At 38.7% G+C, this 27,524-nt stretch overlaps 4 protein-coding genes across 4 annotated transcripts; all 4 read left to right on the top strand.

Annotated features, from left to right (window-relative positions):
* The first annotated feature begins 1,759 nt into the window (after positions 1-1,759).
* LOC309700464 (duodenase-1-like) lies at positions 1,760-4,304 on the top strand. Its single transcript, XM_082523989.1, has 5 exons — positions 1,760-1,825; positions 1,901-2,048; positions 2,123-2,249; positions 2,361-2,624; positions 2,716-4,304. The coding sequence occupies exons 1-5, from the start codon at positions 1,768-1,770 to the stop codon at positions 2,878-2,880; spliced, it is 762 nt and encodes a 253-aa protein (XP_082380115.1). The 5' UTR covers positions 1,760-1,767; the 3' UTR covers positions 2,881-4,304.
* Positions 4,305-5,517: 1,213 nt separating this feature from the next.
* LOC309700463 (duodenase-1-like) lies at positions 5,518-8,529 on the top strand. Its single transcript, XM_082523988.1, has 5 exons — positions 5,518-5,601; positions 5,673-5,820; positions 5,900-6,029; positions 6,745-7,008; positions 7,098-8,529. The coding sequence occupies exons 1-5, from the start codon at positions 5,544-5,546 to the stop codon at positions 7,260-7,262; spliced, it is 765 nt and encodes a 254-aa protein (XP_082380114.1). The 5' UTR covers positions 5,518-5,543; the 3' UTR covers positions 7,263-8,529.
* A 4,478-nt stretch (positions 8,530-13,007) lies between these two features.
* Positions 13,008-14,502, top strand: LOC309700461 (mast cell protease 1A-like; the record flags this gene model as incomplete). Its single annotated transcript, XM_082523986.1, has 5 exons — positions 13,008-13,095; positions 13,174-13,321; positions 13,411-13,540; positions 13,688-13,939; positions 14,039-14,502. The coding sequence occupies 5 exons, from the start codon at positions 13,008-13,010 to the stop codon at positions 14,195-14,197; spliced, it is 777 nt and encodes a 258-aa protein (XP_082380112.1). The 3' UTR covers positions 14,198-14,502.
* A 2,737-nt stretch (positions 14,503-17,239) lies between these two features.
* armh1 (armadillo like helical domain containing 1) lies at positions 17,240-22,955 on the top strand. The gene is made up of 11 exons (XM_082523983.1): positions 17,240-18,711; positions 19,101-19,169; positions 19,264-19,430; positions 19,549-19,745; positions 19,992-20,076; positions 20,235-20,351; positions 20,576-20,648; positions 21,526-21,655; positions 22,324-22,401; positions 22,476-22,557; positions 22,649-22,955. Exons 1-11 carry the CDS (start codon positions 18,506-18,508, stop codon positions 22,675-22,677), a joined length of 1,233 nt encoding a protein of 410 aa, XP_082380109.1. The 5' UTR covers positions 17,240-18,505; the 3' UTR covers positions 22,678-22,955.
* The last annotated feature ends 4,569 nt before the right edge of the window (positions 22,956-27,524 follow it).

Genomic DNA, 27,524 nt, shown 5'->3' with positions numbered 1-27,524 from the left:
TTGTTTCAGCTGAAACTGGCAAAGTCATACGTGTGTGTGTGTGTGTGTGTGAGTGTCACAGGTGATATGGTGTCACTAGTCCGGTCATCATGTTTAGGCTCATTCACTCCAGAATTATTTAGGCCAAATCTTTAAAACAGTGTCACTGCACACACATTTCAATCACACAAACGCAGGATTAATTCTTTGCAGTATTTTATCTGATTTATTATGAGAATGTCATGCCTGATCATTTGCACCCACAACATCAAAAATGGGGGCAAAAGGGAGGAGACCACGTTTAATCGATTATAACACGAGGTCAGAAATATAAGTGCTGACATGAGTAGTGTCCACAGAAACCTCTGAATCTCAGCTAAAAGCTCATGTAAACCATGTCTACAAACACCAAACAAAGCAAAGACACCAGACAGTTAAAAGAGCAGTTACGTCACCATGAATCTGTGGACAGCTAATATCCATATTTTGATTTATGATTTTCTGGAGTTAAATGTGAACCGAAGCATATTTTCAAACGTGTTATATGCTATAAAATACTTTTAAAAATTAGGTGAGGGAAATAAAAAATCCTGTTTTCTATGTTTGAGTCACAGTAACTTTGACATAGTAACATCTGCAGTAATATTTAAAGCTCTGATGACATCTCACCAGTGTTAGCTTTATTTTGACACCAAGACTGTTTACACAGAGTTTGTAATTGCAGAGAAATACATTTATTTTGGTCATTTCCTTTTCGAGCAGGAAGCTCACCCTTCTTGTTATACCCTTTAGATGAATACAGAGTTTTTAATTAAATACATATTCTTTAAATAATGTTCCCTTTTAGAAAAAGTAGGATAATTAAAAAAAACAAAACATTTATTATAGCTCTGTCACGTAGAAAAAAACCTGTCTCTTTTCTGTGGTCTGTTATATAACATTAGGGGTGTTCGTGGCAATTAACTTTTTAATCGACTAAGCGGGTCAAGTAAGAAACACTTAAATATTGAGTTACATTTGAAAACTGTTTAACATCTGTGAAACTGGAAACTGGTTTCATTGTTTCACGTTTGGCTGTCAATCCAAGGTGTGAGAAAAGTCCTTTGATATTCTCTGAAAGAAAACTTTCAGAGGAGAAACAGATAAAAGTGTTGATGAAACCACAGACAGCAAGGTGATGCACAAAGTGTTTGATTAGTTGTTACTCTTTTTCTGTATCTAATTACTCATCTTACATCTCTTACATCAAAACTGTATTGTTTTTCTTTTCAGTTTACAATGTAAATTCATTTGATTATTTATAACATCCAAAACCCAATTTAAAATAAAGTTAAATATAATGCATATGTCTTTAGTTATCAGTGTTTGCTCCACAATGAGAGCTGTTTCCTTACTGAAACCAGGTTCTGGGTTCAAACTTCCTGGTCGGTTGGGGTCTTTGTTTGCAGTTTTTATGTTTATTTCATATGTTTGTTAGTTTATTTTGTGGCTTCAGCCCTGCCATGATCCTAGCATATTAATTAAATTCTTTCACCCAATTACCCATTCAATTTAAAACACAACACAACAATTTACATTTAGGAATGATAAAAATGAATTAATTAATTTGTATAACATACTTAAATAAATTTATACACATAGCATAATCGATGTGTTTCACATAGCAAATCAGTTATCTTTGCATTAACAAACTTTTCAGAATTATCTTGAATAAAGGATGTGGTTAGAAGCACTATAAATGTGTCAGCTTGACACGCCTACAATGAAGTGAACCGTTTTCCTGGCATCATGCACGGTCTGCAAATAATTCTGCTACTCAATGTTTTGACATGTCTCAAACAAGCTGGTAAGAATTGCAGTTTTTAGTCATTATTCTCCAAACATTTCATATGGGCATTAGCATGTTTTTTTTTCTTTGAAGCACGTGGAAGTGACATCATTGGTGGGGAGAAAGTCCCAAGGAAGTCAATGTTGTATATGGTCTCAGTGCAAAACAAAAGTGGCCATATATGTGGAGGATTTCTGATCACCGAAGACTTTGTTGTCACTGCTGCACACTGTGATAATGAGTAAGTATCAGTCTTCGTGTCATTTAACAGGTTTAGGAAATGTATTGAGTGCCTCTCAATAATCTTTGCTTCAGATACCCCACGCACGTTGTTCTCGGTAACCACAATCTCAACAAAGGCCAAAAAATAAGTATCAATAAAAAATTCAAGCCTAGATTCTATCTAAATGTTTTACTGGGTGACGACATCATGCTGCTTAAAGTAAGTACAACAGTTTGAAGTGACATAGTTGAGTGATCTAATTATCTACGTTACATTACAGCATAAGAATTTTGAATGTTAACTTTGTGATTTGATTTTGTATCTCTTCAGCTTTCTAGAAAAGCTCAGCTAAGCGACATAGTAAAAATAATTCGACTTCCAACTGCTAAAATAAACCTAAAAGAAAATGAAGTGTGCAAAGTGGCTGGATGGGGAATAACGGAAAATGGTACTCTAACCAATATACTGAGGGTGGTGGATGTGCCTGTCATTAACAAGAAAGTCTGTAAGAAGCAATATTCTGTCATAAATATACGTCTTCCCGCCAACGTTATCTGTGCAGGTGGCTACCCCACACACAAGGGATTCTGCCAGGTATGTTTTCTTCTTCTTCCTTTCACTGAAATTAATAACTGGTCTCTCGTTGTCAAATGTATAAACACCTTAAAATTCTTTCTTTTCACAGGGTGATTCAGGTGGTCCTCTGGTGTGCGCAGGATTAGCTGTTGGTATTGTTTCTTTTAACAAAGGCAAGTGTAACTACCCTAAAGCACCCAATGTTTATACAGACATCTCAAAATACCTCCTGTGGATCAATGCAATTCTTAAAAACCCAAATAGTTATTTGTAAAACTACAATTGTTTTTCTGCTGTATTGCTTCATTTTGCTGTCATTTTCTTTGTGTGACCAAAAACAGAAATAAAAATTGTATCTGCTAGTCCACGGTCTGCAGACCGTGACTGATATTGTTACTAATAAAACCATGGTTTTATTAGTAACAATATCAGAAGGGAAATATTTCATTAAAACAATAACAAGGGAGTCCAGAAAATAATTTGGTGTCACATGAAGAATAAGCAACATATAGTAGTATTAAGGTTATCACCATTACCATTTCAAGATGTTGCTGTTTTTCCATAAGATTAAAGTGACATCTTTTAGAGACCAGTATGTGTCACCACAGTAGTGAAAGTACATCTACACTGCTACACTGACTGGAACTATTTCACAGAGTGAGAGTGAGATGTCAAATAATCAATAGTGAAAGCATTATTTTTGCAATATATTTGGCAGCTAATGAGAAACAAACTAAATACTAACGAATATTCAATGTGTACATGACTGCTGAGTGAGCAACAGCAATAACCGTAAAAGAGACACTCATGTAAACAAACTGTAATCTGCAATGCTAGTGATGGGTAGATAAGGTCAAAATGTTATTAGTATTGATGCCATCTAGTGGTGTACAGATTGATACCAATTTTTCCTATATAAAATAAGTTCTAGAATCAATTCTCATATTAAAATATTGATATTAAAATAATTTGTGGTAAATTAGAAGTTTATGATTGACAGGTAAACAGTGGAAATTAGCTATATTATTGAGATTGTCTAAATGATTGGTAGGAACTACTATTTCTGCTTGTCATGGTGATATGAGAAATAAATGCATCACGGCTCACATAGTAATCAAATCTGGCAGTCATTTAATCTCTTATGCATATCACTAAAATAGTTCAGAAAAAGTACCGACTGCATCTTAAGGATGTAATTTTGCTGAAGGAGTAATGTGTTTTTTAAAATTTGTTCACAACAGTGCTCTAACTGTACATCACCAAGTTGATTAAAAGAATGTATAGAGCATTGTTGTAATCTAATTTTGTACTGTGGTAATTTGTACATCCACATGCTTTTAGAATGTTTATAGATATGGATGGTCCAGTTTTGGATCACTGGGTGGTTGTCATACTCCGAGAGCAGGCAGGACTCAAACGCCGACTCCGAATGCAGTTCTGTGAATTTATATACAATGATAGTAAGCCCCAGGGCAGACCCAGGACACCCAGGACCAGAGATTATATCTCTCGGCTGGCCTTAGAACATCTGGGAAGGCCTTGGTGTTCCCCTGGACAAGCTGGAGGAGGTGGGCTTCTCTGCTAAGGCCGCTGCCCCCGCAACCCGGCCCCAGATAAGCGGAAGAAGATAAATGAATGAATGAATGAATGAATAACCAGAGTAAACATAAAATGCTCTTTGTAAATGATTATTTTATTAAATAAAGAAGAATTGTTATCCAAATCTACCTGGTCCTGTGTGAAAATGAAAATGCCCCTTTTGTTAAAAATAAATTAACTGTGATTAACCACATTTTTTAGTTTAGTTTCACTAAACACACTCAGGCCCAATTACTGGCAGACTGGGTAAATCAAGAACTCAGTTCAATAGAACCCATGTGACAAATCAAAGCAGGCTAAAAGAACTCAATAAACAACACTTCATACAGCAATCTAAAGAAACACTTGAGAAACAAAGTCACTGATAACTCTGTGACCGGCCTACCAAAATTACTCCAAGCGCACATCCATGAATTATCCAGGTCACAAAAGTACCCAGAACAACATTAAAGAACCTCAGGCTTCACGTGTCTCAGTCATGCTCAGTTCATGATTAAACAATAAAAAAGACTGGGCAAAAATGGCATCCATGGGACAGTTCAGGAGAAAACCATTGCTGACCAAAGAGACATTTGCTAAAACATATCTTGATGATCCCCAAGACTTGAAAGACTGGACAAATACTTTGTGGAATAATGAGACAAAAGTTTAACTTTTTGGAAGGTGTGTGCACCATTACTCTCTGGCATAAAACAGCATTTCAAAAAAGAAAAATAATACAGAAAGTAAAATATGTTGTGGTTGTGTGACAATCTGGTTTGGCCTGCTTTGCACAAACATCAATATACACGTGCATAATACAAATAGGACCATGAAAATAGGTCATTACACAACTACAAAAACTGGCATGTTTGCTAACCGTACTGCTCTTCTGGATATCTTGATTCCTGCATTCCTGTTTTTCAGCCTGTTAGAAATGATCATGGAGCTTCTGCATGTGCTCTCCAACAAAACAGTGCTTTTAATTATATTTTGTGAGTTAGATGTATCAGGGATCCTGCACAAAGTACTTCTGTGTGTGTTGATTGTATACATATATCTCCATGTACACGTGATAGCATTTAGTTTACATCACTCTGTTAATTAAGCTGGAGCTCGGAAAGAAAAGCGTCTGGACTTCCAGTTTCTTGAAGACGTTTCACCTCTCATCCAAAAAGCTTTTTCAGTTCTAAGAGCATAAAGAGTGATTCAAATGTTCTGTGAAGATATGAAATGAACGTTGAGAAGACAGGAAGTGAAAACAACCCCAAAAACCACAAACCACAGACAGAGTGCAAGGTAAAGCATAAAGTGGTCGACTATCTCCCTGAAAGATTTTTCACCCGACTTCCATGCATCATGCACGCTCTGCGAGGGTTTCTGCTCTTTCAAACTTTGACGCTTCTTAGACATAATGGTAAGATTTTATCCATTTCTTACAGATGTGCAAAAGTGTGTTGCTTTTAAATTTTGCACATTTGCTTTCAGCACTGGGGAGTCAAATCATAAAAGGTAGAAAGGCTGAGAAAAAGCAGATGATGTATATGGCATCAGTGCAAGACAACAATGGACATATATGTGGAGGTTTCCTTGTCAGTGAATATTTTGTAATGACTGCAGCGCACTGTGCTCCCAAGTAAGTAATCAAAACTCTTCATGCAACCTCAAATTCATCAAAACATAAACGTTCAATTTCTGTATTATCATTAATGTAGGAATCCTACAAGTGTTGTTCTGGGCACTCACAATCTCAAAAAGGTTGATGACACAATGAGATATGATGTGAAGATGTGCAAACATTCTTTTAAGGATGTTCTATCTGGAAATGATATCATGCTTCTCAAAGTAAGTAGATAACTCCTGAATCTCATAGACATGCATCTCTTAGGTCCTGTATCAGGTTTTTGCTGCATATACTTACATGACTTCCTGATATTATTTATCTGTTATGTTGATGCTATATAGATAGATTTTGTCTTTTGTTTTTGTTTTAGCCAAGTGTTTGGCTAGTAGCTGTTTGACAGTCACCATGTTGGTGCACAAATACCATTTTATGCCTGTCAAACTGCATTATTCTCGTCACTGTTCAAAAAGAACTCTAAAAACCTGAAATGTTCTGAAAATGATGAGGTATAAGAACTGGATATGAAATGAATTTTATGCATTTCAGCAAGCCATGTGTGAAGCCTGGCTCCTTGGAAGCAAACTATAAAGAAATAAGTGGTGCCTCAACACTTTTACACAATACTGTAGTTTATTTTAAGTAACTGGCCCTGGATGTATTACTCATGGGAAAGCACATGAAAGAAAGAAAGTTCCTTATTGCTTGCCTTTTGCATTATATGTGATACAAAACAAACATGTTTTTATTTAGTTTAACAATGTGTTGCACATTAATAGGTATACTAAATGTTAGTGATGATTATGTATTGTAGTACATATTGGTTATTCAACTGACCAGCTACACATGTGGACACTCTGTTATGGTTTGGATTTAAACCCTATTAAATTTGCCTTAAGTATTCTCTTTTCTATCTCATTCCTTATTTTCTGCCACTAGCTGTCCAGGAAAGCTCGCCTGGAAGGAAACAAAGTTATTAAGCCAATTAAACTTCCACATCCAAAAATTAATCTAAAGGAAAACAAAACCTGCAGTGTAGCTGGATGGGGGGCCATAAAAAGTAACGGTGAAAGTGTTGACGAGCTGCAAGTGGTGGATGTCCCCATCATTAACAAGGACAGGTGTCAGAGTGTTTGGCAGAATATGCTTCCGGCTAAAGTTATTTGTGCAGGTGGATACTTTAAAAACAAAGGAATCTGTCAGGTAACTTTTTTTCTATCTACAACCTATGATATTAAAAAAAAGATTGATGATTGATGGGCAAATCAAATAATAATATTTCCTCCTCACAGGGTGACTCTGGTGGCCCTCTGGTGTGTGACAATTTGGCAGTTGGTGTCGTTTCCTTTAACAACTACAACATCTGTGACTATCCGAATGTCCCCAACGTTTATACAGACATATCAAAATTCCTTTCTTGGATCAAACCCATTCTTAAGAAAAAGAAATGCTACTAATCTCTGGCTGTCTTCCACAGTGCATCTTTTGTCCTACCTTCCTTCCCTGGGCTCCAACCAGTCATGATCATTTTGTTAGACCTCAATGGGAGTTTTTGCTGTAATCAGAGCTAGATTTTCACCATTAGGGGGCAGCGTTCAATTAACTTTTCACATCTGTCAGAAACAAGAAAATGGAGAGTTTGGTGTGAGATCAGAATAGTGTGTGGTGAGAACCATTTACTTACTGAAAGAAGGTTCTGGGTTTAAAGTTCCTTGTTGGCCAAGGTTTTCTCTCATAGTTTACCGACACACTTGTTTGCTTAATTGATGATTTTAGATTTTACAGTGAATGGTTTTCTGTCTCCTTGTGTTACGCCTGCAACCAACTTGCAGGCTGTCCAGGATGTACCTTCCCTCTCACACTATGATAGCCAACTCTTCCTTCTTGACACCAACCAACAGCACCTCCTCTGTGAGATTACTGCAGTATTTCATGTTTCAATATGAATATCATTTACATTCATTTCATGCAGAGAAATGTAATCCTGAGTCAAGATGTTCTGTTACACTGTCAGGTGTCAGGAATGATTAAATCTCTTTAAGCATTTTGGCATTATAGTGAGTCCAAAAGCAAAAAATAAAACCTGAAGCTTGAAACTGTATTTTCTCTTATGTCGTTTTCAAAACTTTTTGGGGGAACTTTGCTGTGGGAACATCCAAGGAACAGGCCAAAGGCTTTAGTTTTTTCCACTTTAAAAAGCAAAACATTGCTATAGATACAAAAAGAAAATTGCTTCAACCTAAGACCCGTGACGATAGCCAAAAAAAGTCTCAGAAAACATGGATCACATATGAGCCAAAATATAAAATGCCCTAATACTAAAACCATGCATATATGAATTCGGTATCTCAGTAATGTTTTAGTTCTGCACGCAGAACATGCAATATGTCTAACACATTGTGAATATGCATGTATCTGCATTTGCTGCTGTACTTGTGGCTGTTTGTCTAAAGCAAGTTTTTTTAGTCAGCAACATTTTCTAGGCATTTATACATGTTCAATCAGATTGAAAGATGGGAGATAATATGACTCTTATCTGCTATATGCTATGGAGTAAATGTAACTGCACTAGTTATTAGCAAGCCATTGTTGTTTTAGTCATTAGCCAGTGTGAATGCAGTGTTTTCATCTCCGTGAGAATGCTGACATTATGACCGGTATCTGGTGACTGTGGTTTCTTTGATTCAAAAACAGTTTATTACACTAATCACATGTGTTTTGGTAACTTTGGCCTATGCAAATGAATAATGTTGTTTCTTCTTATGCTCTTCATTTGAAAAAGTTGTCCATTTAAAATTAAGTTGTGATAGTAAACAATTTCTTTGAAGGTAAAAGGCGAGGTAAGAACTAAGAACATTCACTTTCTGATCTGATATCCAAGCTAGCCTGAAAATGTCTCTTCTGAGAAGTGATGTAAAAAAGAGAAGGCTCGTTAAAAACAACTTTTTTTACACCAATGTGTAAAAAGAAAAGCCAAAAACATCTTCTTCTGTTCCGCTATCGGTTTCTCTACTTAATCAATCTGCTGATTAACTCATCTGCTTATCAAAGGAACAGAAGCTGATTTTTTAAGACTGAAGAACACACTTAGATGTGGGCAGATCTTCGTGTCAGCCGGATAATGTACTCAGCCTCAATCAATTCTGTTTTATTCACAGCTTGTAAATAAACGTATTAAACCTTTCCCAATGCTCAGGGTGTGGGTCCATCCTTATGACAAAGTTACAGTGTGTAAAAACTTCACCTCTGGATGTCTGTTTACTTAATCTCTCGAAATTCCAGTGCATAATTTTATCTATGGTGGTTGCTGTAGGACAAACGTTTTAAACAGTCAAGAAAGAACAAAAACATTTAATATAGGATACATTCCAGAAATCCTTCCCATTGTCTTTTCCTGACCTCTTGTCCTTGAGCTGGGTATGAGAAGTAATAAGAACTTAGGAAAAGAGAAGAACGGTGAGCTGAGAATCTGAATGACCTTACACTAGTCTCCTTAACAACGTGGCAAAGTACAAGGGATACAGCCTTAAGAGATTCAGCATGTGAACAAGGGTGACAAGAGTGAAATCAGTTCTTATCTAAGAATGACAATTATGGATGACATTTGGATGAGGTAAGGTAATGACTTAGCATTTGACATGGACTTTTTAAATTCAGAAATACAGACCTCTGCTGAAAGCTTTATCAGACATTTCAGTGAGCTAAATTGTTGAATAGCATCTTCTAATGGCTGAACGGCAGACACTCTGTCCACAGGCCAATGAGATTTGAACTATACAGCAATAGATTATATGCATCATGTACTACAGCTAAAGATTTTATAGGAAAACAAATGCAAAATAATAATATAGTCAGACTAGTAGTACAAAGACTGAATGCATGAGAAATCAGCAAATGTGTGTGCAAAGAACAGTTTACGTACATGTTCTACAAGCAATAGCTTATCTGGATCCTGTAGTGTCTGCGGTTCATCTAGTTTGCTGCAGATCTCAAAGATAATACCATTCAGCTGTGTCAAGCCTGGCATCTGCCTTCTTTACTTGTGAGTATAGTTAAACTACAGGTCAATCAATGTATGTGAAAAACCAGAGGAAAGAAAAGCCAAAAATCTTGGAATAAACAAATTTTAAACACATTGTAGTTTGCTTCCACATATGTCTATATGTTGCCAGTACACACTATACTATAAGGCTTTTTGTCAGTTTTCAACCATTACATAACCAAGATAACCTTGAAGACCTTGGTGGATGCAAAATTTATTGTTGACTTGACTCCAATGACGTGCATTGCTTCCGTTAAGTCATATCTTAGCCATTTATGTGTAAATGGAAAACCAATGAGTCTGATGATAGACCTGAAGCAGGAAACTGGTTTCTGTGCTTCGTCATTGAAAGATGCAGAAAATAAGAGAAAAAAGCAAAGAAGAAAGTCACAAAAGTCACTGGCAATGATGTATAATCCAAAATAGCCACTTAATCATACTGACAAAGTTTGATTTCCACAGTAAAGTCTTTACATCTGAGTTTCCACTCGTTAAAAGTATCCAAAGTCACTTGATTTGTACCTACAGTTGACCAGGAGGCCAAAAAGGATATTGAATGAAACAAATCGGGAGGCCTAAAGTGTCTTAAATTTCAAATGTTAAACTAAAAATAAGCAGCAAATAATGATGGACGAGCATGTCTGTCCTTCAGACTGATGTGGCACTATGATTATGATCATGCAACACAAGTGTGCAAACTTAACTTGAACAAAGGATGTGGTTAGAAATCAAAATATTGTAGATAATAATCATACTTACCAGCAAAACAGACTGTTTCGCAAAAGGTTCATCTTTTGTGTTTCGAGTGAACACAAAGAAAAACAGGAGCAATAGAGACCAAAACAAAGAACTAACAGTTCAGGAGGCCAAAAGTGTGGCCACTGGCGAAGACAGAGCAATTTTGGAAGCTGACCAGGAGGCCAGCAATGAAGGCGGAGCAGATCTGGGTCTGGAGGCTGACAATGATGACAAAAACCATCGGGCGACAGGACTGGAGGCCGATGGTGGCCTCAAAGATTGCACCCCCCAGGAGGTCAACGGAGACCCTTGAGTGAAGCAGGTCCAGACTGTGCAGTGACCACTGACTCGAGAGGAGTCCAGACCACTGGCTTGGGCGAAGCAGGACCAGACAGTACGGAAACCTATGACGCAACAGGACCAGACGGTGCAGGCTGGGGGTGTGTGTGGCACAAAGCAGGTTCAGGCTGCCCTTCAGACTTGTGCTGAAAGGGAACCAGTGGCTTGAGTTCAGGTTCTGTTGATGTGAAGCAGTGCAGAGTCCGATGCCAAAAGATGTCAAAAGTCTTAGAAACTTTGGACAGAATATGAGCCAAAATAAAATAATGAAAAATAATGCAAACAATAAATAAATATCAATAGAGTGTTGCAGTTTTAACCCACATGCAATATGTATAAAACTTTGTATATATATGTGAGTATCTGTATTATTATTATTAGGCACAGTGGTTAGCACTGTTGCCGCACAGCAAGAAGGTCCTGAGTTCAATTCCACCATCAGGCCAGGGTCTTTCTGTGTGGAGTTTGCATGTTCTCCCCATGTTTGCGTGGGTTCTCTCCGGGTACTCTGGCTTCCTCCCACTGTCCAAAGACATGCACTTAGTGGGGATAGGTTAATTGGTTAATCCAAATTGCCCATAGCTGTGAATGTGAGTGCAAATGGTTGTCTGTCTCTGTGTGTTGGCCCTGCGACAGACTGGCGACCTGTCCAGGGTGTACCCCGCCTCTCGCCCTATGACAGCTGGGATAGGCTCCAGCGCCCCCCGCGACCCTGAAAAGGATAAGCGGACGCGAATGGATGGATGGATGGATGTATTATTATTAATATTATTTTTTATTATGCTGTATTTCTTTGATGTGCATGTGGTTGTTTGTTGAAAGTCAGACTTATCAGCAACATTTTATAGCCAGTTAAACTTGATGTGTTCAGTTAGCATGTTAACAGATGAGCGATAATGCTCGACTCTTATCTATATGTATCAGTTGCTGTTTTACTTATTAATAGCGTGAATGCAGTAGTTTTATTGCTGTAACTGACAACAATGAAATTCATAAATCTGGTAATTGTGATTTCCCTGATTGAAAAACAATTCATCACAGAATTCAAATGTGGTTCAGCAGCTTTGATCTATTCCAGCGAATAATGGTGGGGTTTTTTTAGTTATTTGTTTAGGAAAATCCTCAATATAAATACCAGTTGTGATTGAATTGAAAGTCCTTATTGTCATTATACAAATTATAACAAGATTTAAAACAGCTCCATAGTGCACATGTGCTTAGCGCATTCTAAAAAACTATACAATAATATAACAATAAATATAATATAAATACACAGCACCAAGTAACAGAAACAGACCGCCAGAGAACGATGATACAGTCAGTGCAGATACTGAAGTGCAAATTACGTTTGTGCAAGTTTTAGTTGAGTATGGTGATATCTTTGGGGAAGAAGCTATCCCTGAGTCTGTTTGTTCTGGCCTGTAAGGATCTGAAGCGCCTGCCAGAGGGTAGTAGGTTAAAAAGATGGTAGCCGGGGTGGGTATTGCCCTTCAAGATGTTTCTGGCCCTGCTGAGACAACGGGAGTTATAGATGGCAGACAAGGATGATTTTTTGCGCTGTGTTTACCACCCTCTGCAGTCTCTTCCTGTCTGCAGCTGGCATGCCACACTGTCACTGCATAGGTGAGCAGGCTCTCGATGGTGGATCTGTAGAAGGTCACCAGCAGCAGGGTGTTTAGTTGCTCTTGTGATGGTGTAGTATCCACAAAGTTAAAACTCAGTTAAAAAATATTGTTTTGCAAAGGTGAGACTTTAAAAAGGTATCGTAATTACACTGTTTCTGTATTGTGTTACACTTTCACTTTCTGAGCTGATATGTAAGCTTGCCTGGGAAAGAAAGCACACAAAATTTGGCTCCTTAAAAAAGTTGTTTGATCAGCATTTGGTCATCGGATGTAAGGTTTTTTTTCTTGGTTTTATGCATCCATAATAAAACACAAAAAAGACATTCGCAACATTTCTCACATTTCTCAAAGTGGGGGTGGCTTGGGTGGGTGAAAAGGATGTGGTTCAAAGTCAAAATGAGAGTGATTATTATCATACTTATCAACAAGGCAAAACACCCTATAAAAAGGTCTCCTTGATGCTCCTACCAGAAACAGTTCACCGTTTGGCTAACATCATGCACGGTCTGCAAAAACTTCTACTGTTCCATCTTCTTGCATGCCTCGGTAAGAACTGCAAGTCTTTGTTATCAATTTCCAACCATTTGTTGGGACATTAACTTAATTTTGGTTTTACTTTTTTAGGGCATGGAAGTGATATTATACATGGGGAAAAGGCAGCAAAGAACTCAATGCTTTATATGGCCTCAGTGCAGAACAAACATGGTCATATATGCGGAGGATTTCTCATCGCTGAAGACTTTGTGGTCACTGCTGCACACTGTGACAATGAGTAAGTAAGTTGTAAGTAATCCAACGTCTTTTGTGGTCAGTACGCTTTTATAAAATGTACTGACCAAGTCTCATTGATTACTTCTTCAGGAACCTTACACACGTTGTTCTTGGAAGCCACAATCTCAACGACCATCATGAAAAAATAGAGATTAAAAAATCCATCAAGTTTGAAAATTATAGAAATGTTCAATATGGTGATGACATCATGCTCCTTAAAGTATGTACATATTCATAGTTGTAACAGTTTCACATGAATTATAAGACCCTATATTTGTGGCGTTATAATTCAAATTTCATCACAGCAAAAGGGTTACTGTATGAAAACAGACATTTCAAATTTTCATTTCATGTTGTGTGTCTTCAGTTATCTAGGAAAGTTCAGCTAGACCGCACAGCAAGGATAATTCAGCTTCCACATGCTGAAATAAAACTACAAGAAAATGAAGTGTGCCAGGTGGCTGGATGGGGTTTCACTGAAAATTACACTCTACCTAATGAGCTGAGAGTGGTGAACGTTCCTGTCATTCAACATCAAATCTGTAAGAAAAACTGGCCTGATCTTCCTAACAAAGTTATCTGTGCAGGTGGCTATGGAACAAATAAAGGATTCTGTCAGGTATGTTTTCTGTCTCTTCAATATATACTAATTAGATTTTGCAAAATATATAAAACACTTAATATAAACTGACAAAATTAAAATATGTCCTCCTCACAGAGAGATTCCGGTGGTCCTCTGGTCTGCAATGGGTTCGCAGTTGGTGTTGTTTCTTTCAACAAAAATTTAAACTGCAAATACCCAGATGTACCCAATGTCTATACGGACATCTCAAAATACCGTCAATGGATCGACAAGATTCTCAGAGGTGTAATTTAAGCATTCCTGATTGCTCTGTCGATGTAACCAAAAGTGAAAATTAAAAAGATTCTGCTACTTCGCTCTGTCAAGCTGACCTAATTGAATTCAAAGCTCCTTATCACTTTATTCTGTCACCATGGATTCTTTCAATTACAGCAAGTGTTGATGTTCAAGTTATCTTTTATTACAATGTTCTAAATGTATTTTATGACCATGGGATGTAGATAACTTGTAACTTTATATGTTTCTGTGCTTGTAATTCTGCTGGCGTGCTGTCTGTACTGTTGTTTGACCCCCAAAGTTAAATAAGCAAATGAAAACAGCATGGTTGTGTGCACCTCATTTTATTTCAGATTTCCACAACAAACTTGGTGTCAAAAATAGAATCCCATGCCTGTTTGTATTCAGGGTCTATAGGAGACTTGAGCATGCTAGATAAAATTAGACAATTGTGAGCATGGCTAACACATCTGGTAAAGAAACCCCCAGTGAACAGGAAGCTTTCATGTTTACGAATGGGGTTTATGGGAAAAATATGGAAATTGAGCTATCAGCGTTTGGGTAAAACATTTCCACAAAGAGGAACATTGAGCTTGATGCAGCTAATAGATCATAAATCATAAAGTAAAAGAAAAAAAGCCAAGAAATAATTAAAAGAGTAATAAATAAACAAAAGTGTAATCACAAGTTGTGAAACACAAAAAGGGGAAATGACACCTGATTTAATTTTTTTCACTATCAATTGGGAAGCACTCAAGTACTCCTGTTAATTCCAGTGCTCCTCCTACATCTGAATAATTCCCTGAAGGTGTACAAACGAGTATTAGGGCCACAATAAGAAAAAATAATTGAGAAAAAAGTTGAAATAGTATTTCAAGAAAAAAGTTTAAATGTGGAGACTACAGATTACAAACTGCCATGGTTGCTATATCCTCTGAGTGAAATTGTACTTCAGAATCGGTTTTGGTAACAGGAAGGAAATGATTTCTCTATTAGCATGTAAACACAATGTGGTGATCAGTATAAGAACATTGATAAGATGGTGCAGAAAACTGCATCTGGATGGAAAAACACACAATTGTTGAAGAATGAATTTGCACACAAGAAAATGGCTTGTAATGGACAGACAGAAAGGTTATCGATAGTTACATCTATAAATGCAAGGGGATGTATGCTGTATGACAAAACGGCTGATCAATTTGTTTCAATAACTCGCCTAAACAAGGCATTTTATAGAGGGTATAGCAGCCGTAGCAGTATGTCTTTGGACAACAAGGGTAATCCTCACATTTCAACCTTTTTTTTCGAAATACATTTTTGACTCTAATCTCAAAATTCTGACTTTATTCTCAAAATAATCAAAGGCATTTTTTCTTAATGTTGTTCTAATATCTAGTGAAAATGTGCATAGTAATGAGGCCTAAACAACACAGACTGTATCTATATAACATAGAGACCATCTATGCTCACAGTCATCCTCTCTGAATTCAAACCTCCAAGCTTTGCATCCAGACCTCAGTCATTTGCACACTCATGTGTCATCTGATTGCAGTCAACATGTCAAGATATTTATCAGGTAAAAAAAAAAAACTAAAGATTTCTTCCCATTTGTGTAAACCTATGGCTCTCCAAAAATTACTTTTCACTGACTTGCTGTATGAATCTTTCCTCTGAGTCTAAAATAATATCTTTCCAATCAAATGTTTGCATTTCCAATACGTCTATACAAGGAAGATTAAAATCACTTTCACCTCTCCCCACTGCATTCTCAAAATGGCTTCTGGCTAGTGTCTGTCTTATTATATTGAAATTGCAAATCTTTTCATACAATTTCCAGAAAACCATCCCACTTTCCAAAGTGAAAACTCTTTTTATAAGTATGCAGTTCACAGAATTGATGAAGCCATGTAAGAACTATGTCTTTGCTACCTGGTTTGGGACTGTGAGCTGCTGATTCGATTTCAATTCAATTTCATTTAAGCAGCACCAAACAACAACAACAGTTGCCTCAAGGCGCTTTATATTGTAAGGTAGACCCTACAATAATGCATGAGGGCCAGCCATCTGCCGTGACCTTGGGGTGAGGGGAGGAAGACAGGATGAAAGACATGCTGTGGAAGAGGGACACAGATTGATAACAAGTGTGATTCAATGCAGAGAGGTCTATTAATACATAGTGAGTGAGAAAGGTGACTGAAGAAGAAATACTCATGCATCATGGGAATTCCCCAGCAGCCTACACCTATTGCAGCATAGCTAAGGGAGGATTCAGGGTCACCCCTGAATCCTCAAATGGACTGATTACACTCTTATGTTCGAACTTGCTTTTCCACATGGCTAGACTGTGGCTTGCACAGAAGTCTAAAAACAAAACACTGTTCAGATCAGATCCGGGAGGCCATTCCTGCCGATCACACCCCTCCAGGTCTCACTGTCATTGCCCACATGAGCATTGATGTCTGCCAGCAGGACAACAGAGTCCCCAGGTGGATCACCCTCCAGCACGCCACACAGGGACTCCAAGAAGGCTGGGTACTCTGGACCTCCATTCAGTGCACAAGCGCAGATGACAGTCAGGGCCTGTTCCCCAACCTGAAGGCCCAGGGAACAAACCCTCTCGTCCACTGGGAGAAACCCCAACGTACAGGCAGCAAGCCGAGGGGATAATAGGATACCCACCCCAGCCCGCCGCCTTTCACCAGGGGCAACTCCAGACTGAGACAGAGTCCACCCTCTATCCAGGAGACTGGCTAGAGAGCCCAAGCCGTGGTTTGAGGTGAGTGCTCTCTGTTTCAGGAAATAACTGCCATCCTTAATCAACACAGGATTTTTTGAACTGTCAGGTTTGCAGACAACATGGCACATATGAGGAATGGGAATTCTTCATGTGTGCAGGAAATTTAGGGAACACTTATAGTTGATGTCTTAATTATGCAAATAGCTACTATGAAGTTGATGCTTCCTGTTCTGTCAGACAGAAAACAACTATTTGTATCAAGTTACATCACATTGTCTGAAATAAAATCATTATAATAAAGTTAAATACGTATATTTTTAGATAAAATCTTTAAGTATCATATATAAGATAATATTTCGAAGTCACAAAGGTAAAACTCTTTAAAATGTCATACCAAATGTAGGTCAAATGAATAAACTATAGATCTAAAAAAGAAAAATACATTTGTTCAATGTTCTCTAGGAAAAAATGAGGATCCTTTTTGTCGCTGGACTTTCACAACCAGAGAACCGGCCTGAAGAAACCTGTTACGAAGCTTTTAAAAGTCAGCATTTTCCAAGTTTTAGAAATGTTATCAGTGAGTATTTACTGAAGCTGTCTCCACTGATTGAGCAGCAGCGCCCTCTGCGGTTTGTGTGTAGAAGCGAAAAAGCTTACAGCACCTGGTATTCCCAGGCGGTCTCCCATCCAAGTACTGACCAGGCCCGACCCTGCTTAGCTTCCGAGATCAGACGAGATCGGGCGTGTTCAGGGTGGTATGGCCGTAAGCGACGGAGACACTATATAAAAGACCTTTAATAGGTGGCAAATACACAGTTCAATAAACGTTATTGTGATACATTTCATATGTTACAGCGAAAAGATGCAAACCTTCGTTATTAACTGTAGCTTCAACATTGATCTGCGAAAAAATGCTTTTCCTGCAGTAACATTTGGATAATAACACATGTTAGTTTATTAATTACAGCACAGTACAAGTGATAGAATGCATTTAAAGCATCATGTCAGCAACAGTCCTACCTTTGCTTCGTATGGTTCAGTTTCCCAGTAATGTCCCTTAAAAATGCAAGGTCAAGTGTCCACTCATGATGGGAGTCATGACGTGCCCAAAGCCGATCACCTTTGCACATAACGTCTGCTGGTGAATGATGCAGTGGTAATGCATAAAGTTTGGGAACTCTGTGTCACCTTTACAGTGAGCGATGAATCCTGTATGTCTGACGATCATAGCAGGAGCTCCGTCGGTAGTCAGCGATACCAGCTTTTCCAAAGGTACCTTTTTCTCCGCGAAAAACTCCTTCACCGTGTTAAAGATGTCAACTCCACTCCTAGTTGTCTTTAGCGGCAGTAGTGTCAGAAGTTCTTCTGATTTTCCTCCCACCAAGTTTCCGGGTGCCAGTGTGTGGCCGTTACTAAGCAACCGCGAGTTAGCAGCAGCAAACCAGAGATAGAGGAAGAAAGCTACCAAAATCAAGCCTCCGAATTTAAGATGTTATTCTGTATCTCTGGATAATTATTCAGATTTCTGGCTCTGCTTCTTCACTGTTGCTTAATTTCGGTTTACCAGCGATAAGCAAGGCAACAAAACGATGTCAACACAAGAGCAACAAGCTAACATCGGCAAAGTTCTCAGCTTTCTTCGGGAATGGGACCGCGGTGACATGAGGGTCCGCGGTCGCATGTTGAGCACCTTTGTGACTCAAAACACGGGGAAGACGTTTTATGAGCTGGAGCTGGAGTTTGCGCAGGTCGCCAGTCTCTTCCTAGCTCGACTTACCACATGGATGAAGCTCACGTATCCTTTATTCAGCCGTGGTCTAGGAAAACTGTTAGTTTTGGACATATATTTTTTGTACAGCTCAAAAAACGTGTCCTGGGTGGGGTGTAAATATTTCCAAATAGTAGTGGGATTCGTGTTTCCTTGCGTAAGTCCTGCAGGATTTATTTTGAAGACTTAAATGAGGCTTAATTTAAGTCTACTGCTGGTTAAACCTGCACGGGTTTGGGACTATCTTGATTTTGAGGGGCCTGCATAACATGTGAAAACAACACATTTAAATCATAAAACATATTTTTTGTTATACACATACAGCCAAATGGTGCTGAATATATTCTAGCATAAAATATCAGAATAAAGTTTTCAGAATGTGCCTGCAACTGGACAACCCTTTACTAATACTTCAGTTACATGTTAGGCACCTTCCTGGGACTTCAGCTGAAAGCACTTGGGATTTTCCTGTCTGCTTCTTGTCAGTAAGTGACCCAAAATGCGGGACTGTAATCTGCAAAAATATCTTTAGGCCAACAGATGTTTTCTTTCAATAAACCATCTTTCTGATTTGATCAGTGATCAGTATCTGATGAACTTCCTGGAGGATGGGGGAGCTCTCACTCTGCTGGACATTTTGAGCCACTCTCAGAGCAAAGATGATGACAAGGCCGGAGCCATCAAACTTCTACTCACTGTCTCAAAAGCAGGTCGCAAGTACAAGGAGATCATCTGTGAAAGTCACGGTAAATTTCACATTTGTCTGTGGCATATGTAAATTTATTTTAGATTTCAGATCAGGTTTTAAAACAGCCTACAATATAGTTTATTTTATCAGTAATGCTTCTTTTGCTTTGTTTCCAGGTGTTAAAGTCATAGGCGAGTGCCTGTTCACATCAAACAGAGATGAAACCAAAGAGGCAGCGTCGGTCCTTTTGGAGTCCCTGTCCCACGGAAATCCCAGATATCAGGACCAAGTCTACAAATATCTGATTACCTGCATGACTTGTAGCTCACCTAAATCCCTGCAGCTTATTCTGCACACCTTATGTATCATCCAGGTGAAGCCAGCCATCTGTCAGTGTGCCCCAGAATGGCTGTGGCTACAATGTAGCTTGCCATCACCAGTGTGTGAATGTGTGTGTGAATGGGTGGATGACTGGTTGTGTAAAGCGCTTTGGAGTCCTTAGGGACTAGTAAAGTGCTATACAAATACAGGCCATTTTACAGAGTATGCACAAAGCTGTATGTTACTGCAGTCAGTCTGTATGTTGCAGAACTGATTTTTAACATTTTTTCTTTTGCAGCGAAAAATGAAAACAGCCCATTACAGCATTGTAGAGCCTCTGCTTAACACACTCAGATCCCTACACCTGGAAGTTCAGGATGAAGGTAAGCTGACACGCTAATTTTTAAATTTATCCTGAAATTTCTTTGTATCCTGTGAAATAACAAATCATTCCATTAGCCATTGTGATTGTGGATGAAAAATTGCGATCCTGTTATTATTAATCAGCTTTTCTGGTTTTGTCTCTTTATATCTTTGACAGCCATTAAACTCATCTTAGACCTGAAGCATTATGATGTGAAGGCAGTTCTACTGACTGGTTTGGTGGCTCTACTGAGGCCTATTAAAGAAAAAGAACACCAGCATCAAATCAGCAAAGGTGACATTAGAGTTTGGTTGTGCGCTGTGAAAGCCTTTAATATACACCTCTTTCTTTTGACCAATTATGGCCGCCTTTTCATATTTTAATTGGTGCCTTTCTGCAGTTTGTGATACAGTTACACAACCCATCAGTGAATGTGTTATAATTTTGTAAATGAGCCCTAACTTGTCACAGTCATTTTCATAAAATGTTTTATTGACAACCTTATACAATCTTGTCAGAATCAGAGATGACTGAGATGACTGGATCTTTCCCTGTACTTGTACAGCAAGCTGCTGCAGCTAAAACAATACGGTATGGAGTCCAAATAACCTCCTCAATCACAGTATAACACAAACTCAGTTAAACTTCTGGGATATCTCTCTGTCCAGTTAGCAAACAGAACATAATGTGAATTGTTCAAAACCATGATGGCTTTGCAGGTGGTTGCCAAAGACCATTGCTATCATGCCGTGCTCATGGAGCGTCATGTGGATGTTATGACCAAACCTTTAGAAACAAATCACACACTCATTTACATACATACATACTTATATCTTCTCTAACATTTGCATTACACACCCACAGAAACTCAATGAGGACAGTATAAACAAAAATCCTGAGTTGTTCACGATAGATGCAAGGAGAACAACTCAAGGTTTGGTATCTTGCCCAAGGATACTTTGACTGTAGTAGCCAGGTGCTCAAACCATTAACCTTTGAATTAGTAGACAACCTGCTCTACCTCCTAAACCCCAGCTGCAGTGACAAAGTCATAAGCTAAAAGAAAAACTAGAGAAAAATCTGTCAGGAGGGATAAGAAGAGAACAATGGTTTATAGTCACCACCTGCAAAACTATTTCCTTTTTGGCAGGTGTCGTGTTGTTGCCTTGTTACCACTTTCTTTGGTAGCAAAAAGGGTGATTTAGAGTGACAGTGGTTTATACTTCCCAGTAAATAGATTGAGATGCATGAAGCTAAACTGACTTTTTAGGCCATGGTTTGATAAAACCATGACATAACATTTTATTCATGGCAGTGTGATAGCTTTATATGTTGTAATAAAGTAGCTATCTTTAGCTGCTCCCATGTCACAAGGGTTCACAATAGCCAGTAGCTCCCCATGTTTGATTTGGCAGTTTTATGCCCGATGTCCTTTCTGCATTTTAATGATGTTCAATATTTGTTAAAGGCTGCTGGCTGAGGAAGATCAAGAGCTTTCTCGTGAGCTGCTCTCTCTTGGAGTGATCCAGCATCTTCTGCACACTATGGGCAACAGAGAACATCCTGATGGCCAAATACAAGCCAGTCTAACGTTAGAGGTACTTCAGTGTGTGTGTGTCTTCTCAAAAAAGCAGGCTGATGACACCTATGATGATTTCTCACAACCATTTGGTACAAATAAAAAAAAAATACTATAAAGCGCTTCAGCCTTCTATTTTAAGACTTCACTTTTTTTTGTTCTTTACATTTTCTTTTCAGCAGAATAGGACATATTCACAGTTGTAACCCAACTGCTTTTTGAGAGCTTCATTACCTCATGCTTGAATGTGGTCCTGTCAGCAATCTACTAATGCATGTCTACAAAGCAGGACAGTTAAAGTCATTATGTCTTGCCCAATTTTCAACTGTTTTTAGATGGTTTGAGTTTCTGTTACTGTTCTGATAGAATTTTCTGATTACTTATGGGTTTTCTTATCACTGCTTCTTGGTCCCCACTGCCTCCACCCTCTTTAAGAAAAATGTGTAAGCAGTAATTTGCAATTATTGTGTTCCAGTTTTTTTTCTTTTGCATTAAATTAGAACCAGAAAGTGCCAGCCTTGTAATTAAGTGGAAACAGAGGCTGCTTTTCTTGAAGTTGGGCTGTTTGTAAAAATGTGTTTGGTTCATCTCCGTTTCTCATTTGTTTTGGTTTTGCATCTGTAGAAAGAAACATTAATTCAGACATATGAATATCAGCTTCTGGTGTCTGCTTTCATCTCTGTGTAGTACTTTGTCGTCTCCTTCCCTGTTGTTGAGGACCAAGTGCAGAGAGTGATGGGCAGCGCTCTGTTTGCAGAGTTCAAAGTAAGCGATAACCTAAGTTAAAGGTGCATTGCTCCAAGTCAGTACCAACAAATATAATCACAATCTTTCTACAGAACAAAGCTGACACTGTATACATGAACATGAATGAAACAGAAGCAGAAATGCTGCTAACAAATCAGATTAACATGTCACAAGGTAATGATTTTACTGTTTTATTTGACAGCTGATTATTTTCCTATATTTCCTGTACTATGTGAAACTAATTGTATTCTTTTTCTTTTTTCAGTTTTAAATGGTAACAAGCCTGACAGCTGACCAGAGGAAAAATCGTTTCATAAACGGATATAAATAAGGTTTTTAGAAATGTTTGTATTAATACCTATAACCTGTTCTACCATTTGTTTTTGTATTAAGAAAAAATATTCTATCTATCACTAGAAAAATGGGAAGTTCAGTCATTTATATTAATATAGCGAGAAATGGCTCGGACAATGGAAGCTCTGTCATAGTTTTGGGGCTTCTTCTCAAATAAATACAAATAAATAAATAAATTTGCAATTTATATGTGTTTGAGGTGTGTGCGCACACACACACACACGCGTGTGTATACTCGCTTGAGTCAAATTTGAGGTCGCACTTTTTAACTCCCACCCTTTGGGGACACCGGTTTCTGTTTGGTTTAGAAGCAGGCTGACAACTGAATTTTACACCTCCAAATCCACAGAAATAAAATAAATCACTTGAGATTTTCATTTCATTAAGCAATATTTCTTCATACAGTATTTTTACCTTCCTATTGGGGACTGGGAATGTTTAATGTCCCCTTTGGTGTCTTCAGTGATAAACCAACACAGATAAACCATTTTGTGCCACTTTTGAGGACCGTACTTCCCTTTGGGGTCTTAAGCAATACACAGATACACTAACTATTTTACTTCAGTTTGGGGGATATTACTTCCCTAAAGGCAAGTCCTTCAAAGTAAGTACAATAAAATGTAAGGTTACAATTTAACTACCCAATCTAAAAATAATCATTTTGCAATTAAGTATGTTAATTTGACAACATCCAAGGGATTTGAAAGAACTTAAAATATAGGTGTCTGTGAAGATTCTCAGTCATCCAAAGAAAAGCGTCTGGACTTCTTTGAGTTGCTTGAAGACGTTTCACCTTTCATCCGAGAAGCTTCTTCAGTTCTAAGGGTCAAATGGTGGAGAGTCATTGTGAAACCTGGCCCCACCCTATCATGTGATTTCCTGAGGTCAGACGGCCCAGGATGTGAGCGTTAAGGCGTCTGGGAAGGGATCTCAAAACTGGATTATAGATGGCAGACAGTTGGTGTTGTAAACCAACGCACACACACACACACATGCAGACGCACGAAACACCTACACTGATACGCCCTCACTATCACCCTCCCTACCCCGGATCCAACGCCTCCTCCCATGCTTACCTCCCATCCAATGTGGACACCAGATCAGCTGGAGGCGCAATCGAAGATTGCAGCAGTGATGTTTGTGTATTGTATGTACGGTTGGCAAGGTCTGTCATCTCGGTTGTGGGCAACTGCAACTGACAAATAAAGGCTATCTCATCATCATCATCATCTTTGATGTTTGATTGAGTCCAGCATCGAGTTTCCACACTGTGTAATAAACACTGGATTTCCTGCACGTTTCAGTAGTTGTTCTGAAGAGGTGAAAATTTCCATGTGTTGTTCAAAGACAGGAAAGCTGTTTTGTCTTGTTTCTTGTGCAATATTAAACACAAGATTTGCCCGAGCTCATATTTCATTACACATTACAGTTTTTTCTGATTGCTTAAGCACATTTTTTGTAACTATTGGCTAATTTTGCAAAACTCTTCACACAAATAAGAAAACCTGTCACCCAATAATCAAAACATTGTAGTTCTCTTGCAAAAGCAAACACAGCTAGACTAACTCTTCACACCTTCGTAAAAGTGGTGTTTCCGTATCAAACAGTACACACAAGCCATCATCTACTAAGCACACAATGCGCCAACTGCACACTGATGGTATGAATACAAAACACATCTGGCTTTTGCTTTCTCTGTGCACAAGGTAGGCTATGTCAGTTTGAGCTCATACTTCTGTCATAGATCCATAAGCATAGAGGTTTCCAAACTTCAAGTACTGGTGTTTATTCAAACACATCAAAACAAACACAAGTGTTTATTTCCAAGTATAGGATTATTTGCAATCGCCATAATGACTATATGGGTTACTTGGTCTGCAGTGAACATGCTTCCTCTGCCCCCAGCATCTGGTCATCTAGCAATTCTGTAAAGTAACAATTTCAGTATTTTTACATCAATGGTATTGGTGTGTTTCTCATTGGCATATGGCAGTGCTACAAATCTTTGTGCGAAGTGACTGTGCTAACCGATTCTCATTTCAAGATGTCCCTATGGTACTTGCTACAGTGTAGCGGCTCGAGTTAGGCTGGACCCGTTGGCCAGCTACCCTCAGGGTATTGTAGCTCTGATGTCATCAGCAATTCTATTTCTTACTGTTCCTACCCTTCCTCTCCCCCCTCCTCATCTTCCTCTCCCCCCTCCTCGTCTTCCTCTTGCTCCTCCTTGTCCTTGTCGTCCTCTTCGTCCTACTTCTTCACCTCCACGTCCTCTTCCTCGGCCTCCTCTACTTCTCACTCTTTCTGCTCCCTCCATTGTACTCCGCACACACAGCTTACCTGTATTATAGTGCTTAGGCTGATTGCAAAGTGAACTAATTATCTAAAAAAGTTTTCACATGTGAAAGTGTGCCAGACAGTTGGCAAATTAGTGTTAATGATAGCCATACATGTGTATACTTTTGCTAGGAGTGTGTTGGAAATTTGGTAATTGAGTGTTGTGCAGTGAATTGTGCCTACAGTTTTGCAAAGTGTAATAACTGGGACCACTTTAGTTTTACTTTGTAAAGCACGTGGACACAACTTTTTTAAAAAAGTACGAGTCGTTTTCGTATTTATGTACAAACAATTAAATAAGGTACTGAATTACAGTTTGAACATTTCGGTAGCCTATCCTTTTTAAATTAAAAGGCCTCGATGCTTCACAATGCTTCTGTTAGACATCTGGAGAAACGTCTTGTGTGTTAGCCACAGAGTTTTCCACTGGTTACGTACTACAGCGGGGACTGTATTACAGTTTTTTCTGAATGCTTAAACCCTAACTGTGATTCCTGTAGCACGATCTCTAAAACTATTCAGACTTATAGCAAAACCACTCACTGAGTTTGCAAAACTAAAAGCACAAAAACTGCTTTGCACTCAGTTTGCAATTTTGTAACACACACTTTGCAAAACTGTAGGCACAATTCACTGCACAACACTCAATTACCAAATTTCCAACACACTCCTAGCAAAAGTATACACATGTATGGCTATCATTAACACTAATTTGCCAACTGTCTGGCACACTTTCACATGTCAAAACTTTCTTAGATAATTAGTTCACTTTGCAATCAGCCTAAGCACTATAATACAGGTAAGCTGTGTGTGCGGAGTACAATGGAGGGAGCAGAAAGAGTGAGAAGTAGAGGAGGCCGAGGAAGAGGACGTGGAGGTGAAGAAGTAGGATGAAGAGGACGACAAGGACAAGGAGGAGCAAGAGGAAGACGAGGAGGGGGGAGAGGAAGATGAGGAGGGGGGAGAGGAAGGGTAGGAAGAGTAAGAAATAGAATTGCTGATGACATCAGAGCTACAATAGTGGACCATGTAATCAACCGTGGAATGACCCTGAGGGTAGCTGGCCAACGGGTCCAGCCTAACTCGAGCCGCTACACTGTAGCAAGTACCATAAGGACATCTTGAAATGAGAATCGGTTAGTACAGTCACTTCGCACAAAGATTTGTAGCACTGCCATATGCCAATGAGAAACACACCAATACCATTGATGTACAAATACTGAAATTGTTACTTTACAGAATTGCTAGATGACCAGATGCTGGGGGCAGAGGAAGCATGTTCACTGCAGACCAAGTAACCCATATAGTCATTATGGCGATTGCAAATAATCCTATACTTGGAAATAAACACTTGTGTTTGTTTTGATGTGTTTGAATAAACACCAGTACTTGAAGTTTGGATCCCTCTATGCTTATGGATCTATGACAGAAGTATGAGCTCAAACTGACATAGCCTACCTTGTGCACAGAGAAAGCAAAAGCCAGATGTGTTTTGTATTCATACCATCAGTGTGCAGTTGGCGCATTGTGTGCTTAGTAGATGATGGCTTGTGTGTACTGTTTGATACGGAAACACCATTTTTACGAAGGTGTGAAGAGTTAATCTAGCTGTGTTTGCTTTTGCAAGAGAACTACAATGTTTTGATTATTGGGTGACAGGTTTTCTTATTTGTGTGAAGAGTTTTGCAAAATTAGCCAATAGTTACAAAAAATGTGCTTACAGTTTTTTCTGAATGCTTAAACCCTAACTGTGATTCCTGTAGCACAATCTCTAAAACTATTCAGACTTATAGCAAAACCACTCACTGAGTTTGCAAAACTAAAAGCACAAAAACTGCTTTGCACTCAGTTTGCAATTTTGTAACACACACTTTGCAAAACTGTAGGCACAATTCACTGCACAACACTCAATTACCAAATTTCCAACACACTCCTAGCAAAAGTATACACATGTATGGCTATCATTAACACTAATTTGCCAACTGTCTGGCACACTTTCACATGTGACAACTTTTTTAGATAATTCGTTCACTTTGCAATCTGCCTAAGCACTATAATACAGGTAAGCTGTGTGTGCGGAGTACAATGGAGGGAGCAGAAAGAGTGAGAAGAAGAGGAGGCCGAGGAAGAGGACGTGGAGGTGAAGAAGTAGGATGAAGAGGACGACAAGGACAAGGAGGAGCAAGAGGAAAATGAGGAGGGGGGAGAGGAAAATGAGGAGGGGGGAGAGGAAGGGTAGGAAGAGTAAGAAATAGAATTACTGATGACATCAGAGCTACAATAGTGGACCATGTAATCAACCGTGGAATGACCCTGAGGGTAGCTGGCCAACGGGTCCAGCCTAACTCGAGCCGCTACACTGTAGCAAGTACCATAGGGACATCTTGAAATGAGAATCGGTTAGTACAGTCACTTCGCACAAAGACTTGTAGCACTGCCATATGCCAATGAGA

Source organism: Aulonocara stuartgranti (genome assembly GCF_965226115.1).
Source record: "Aulonocara stuartgranti genome assembly, chromosome: 23".
Taxonomy (NCBI): Eukaryota; Metazoa; Chordata; class Actinopteri; order Cichliformes; family Cichlidae; genus Aulonocara; species Aulonocara stuartgranti.
The sequence above is the reverse complement of the archived record's forward strand: the minus strand, read 5'-3'. Positions and strand labels throughout refer to the sequence as shown.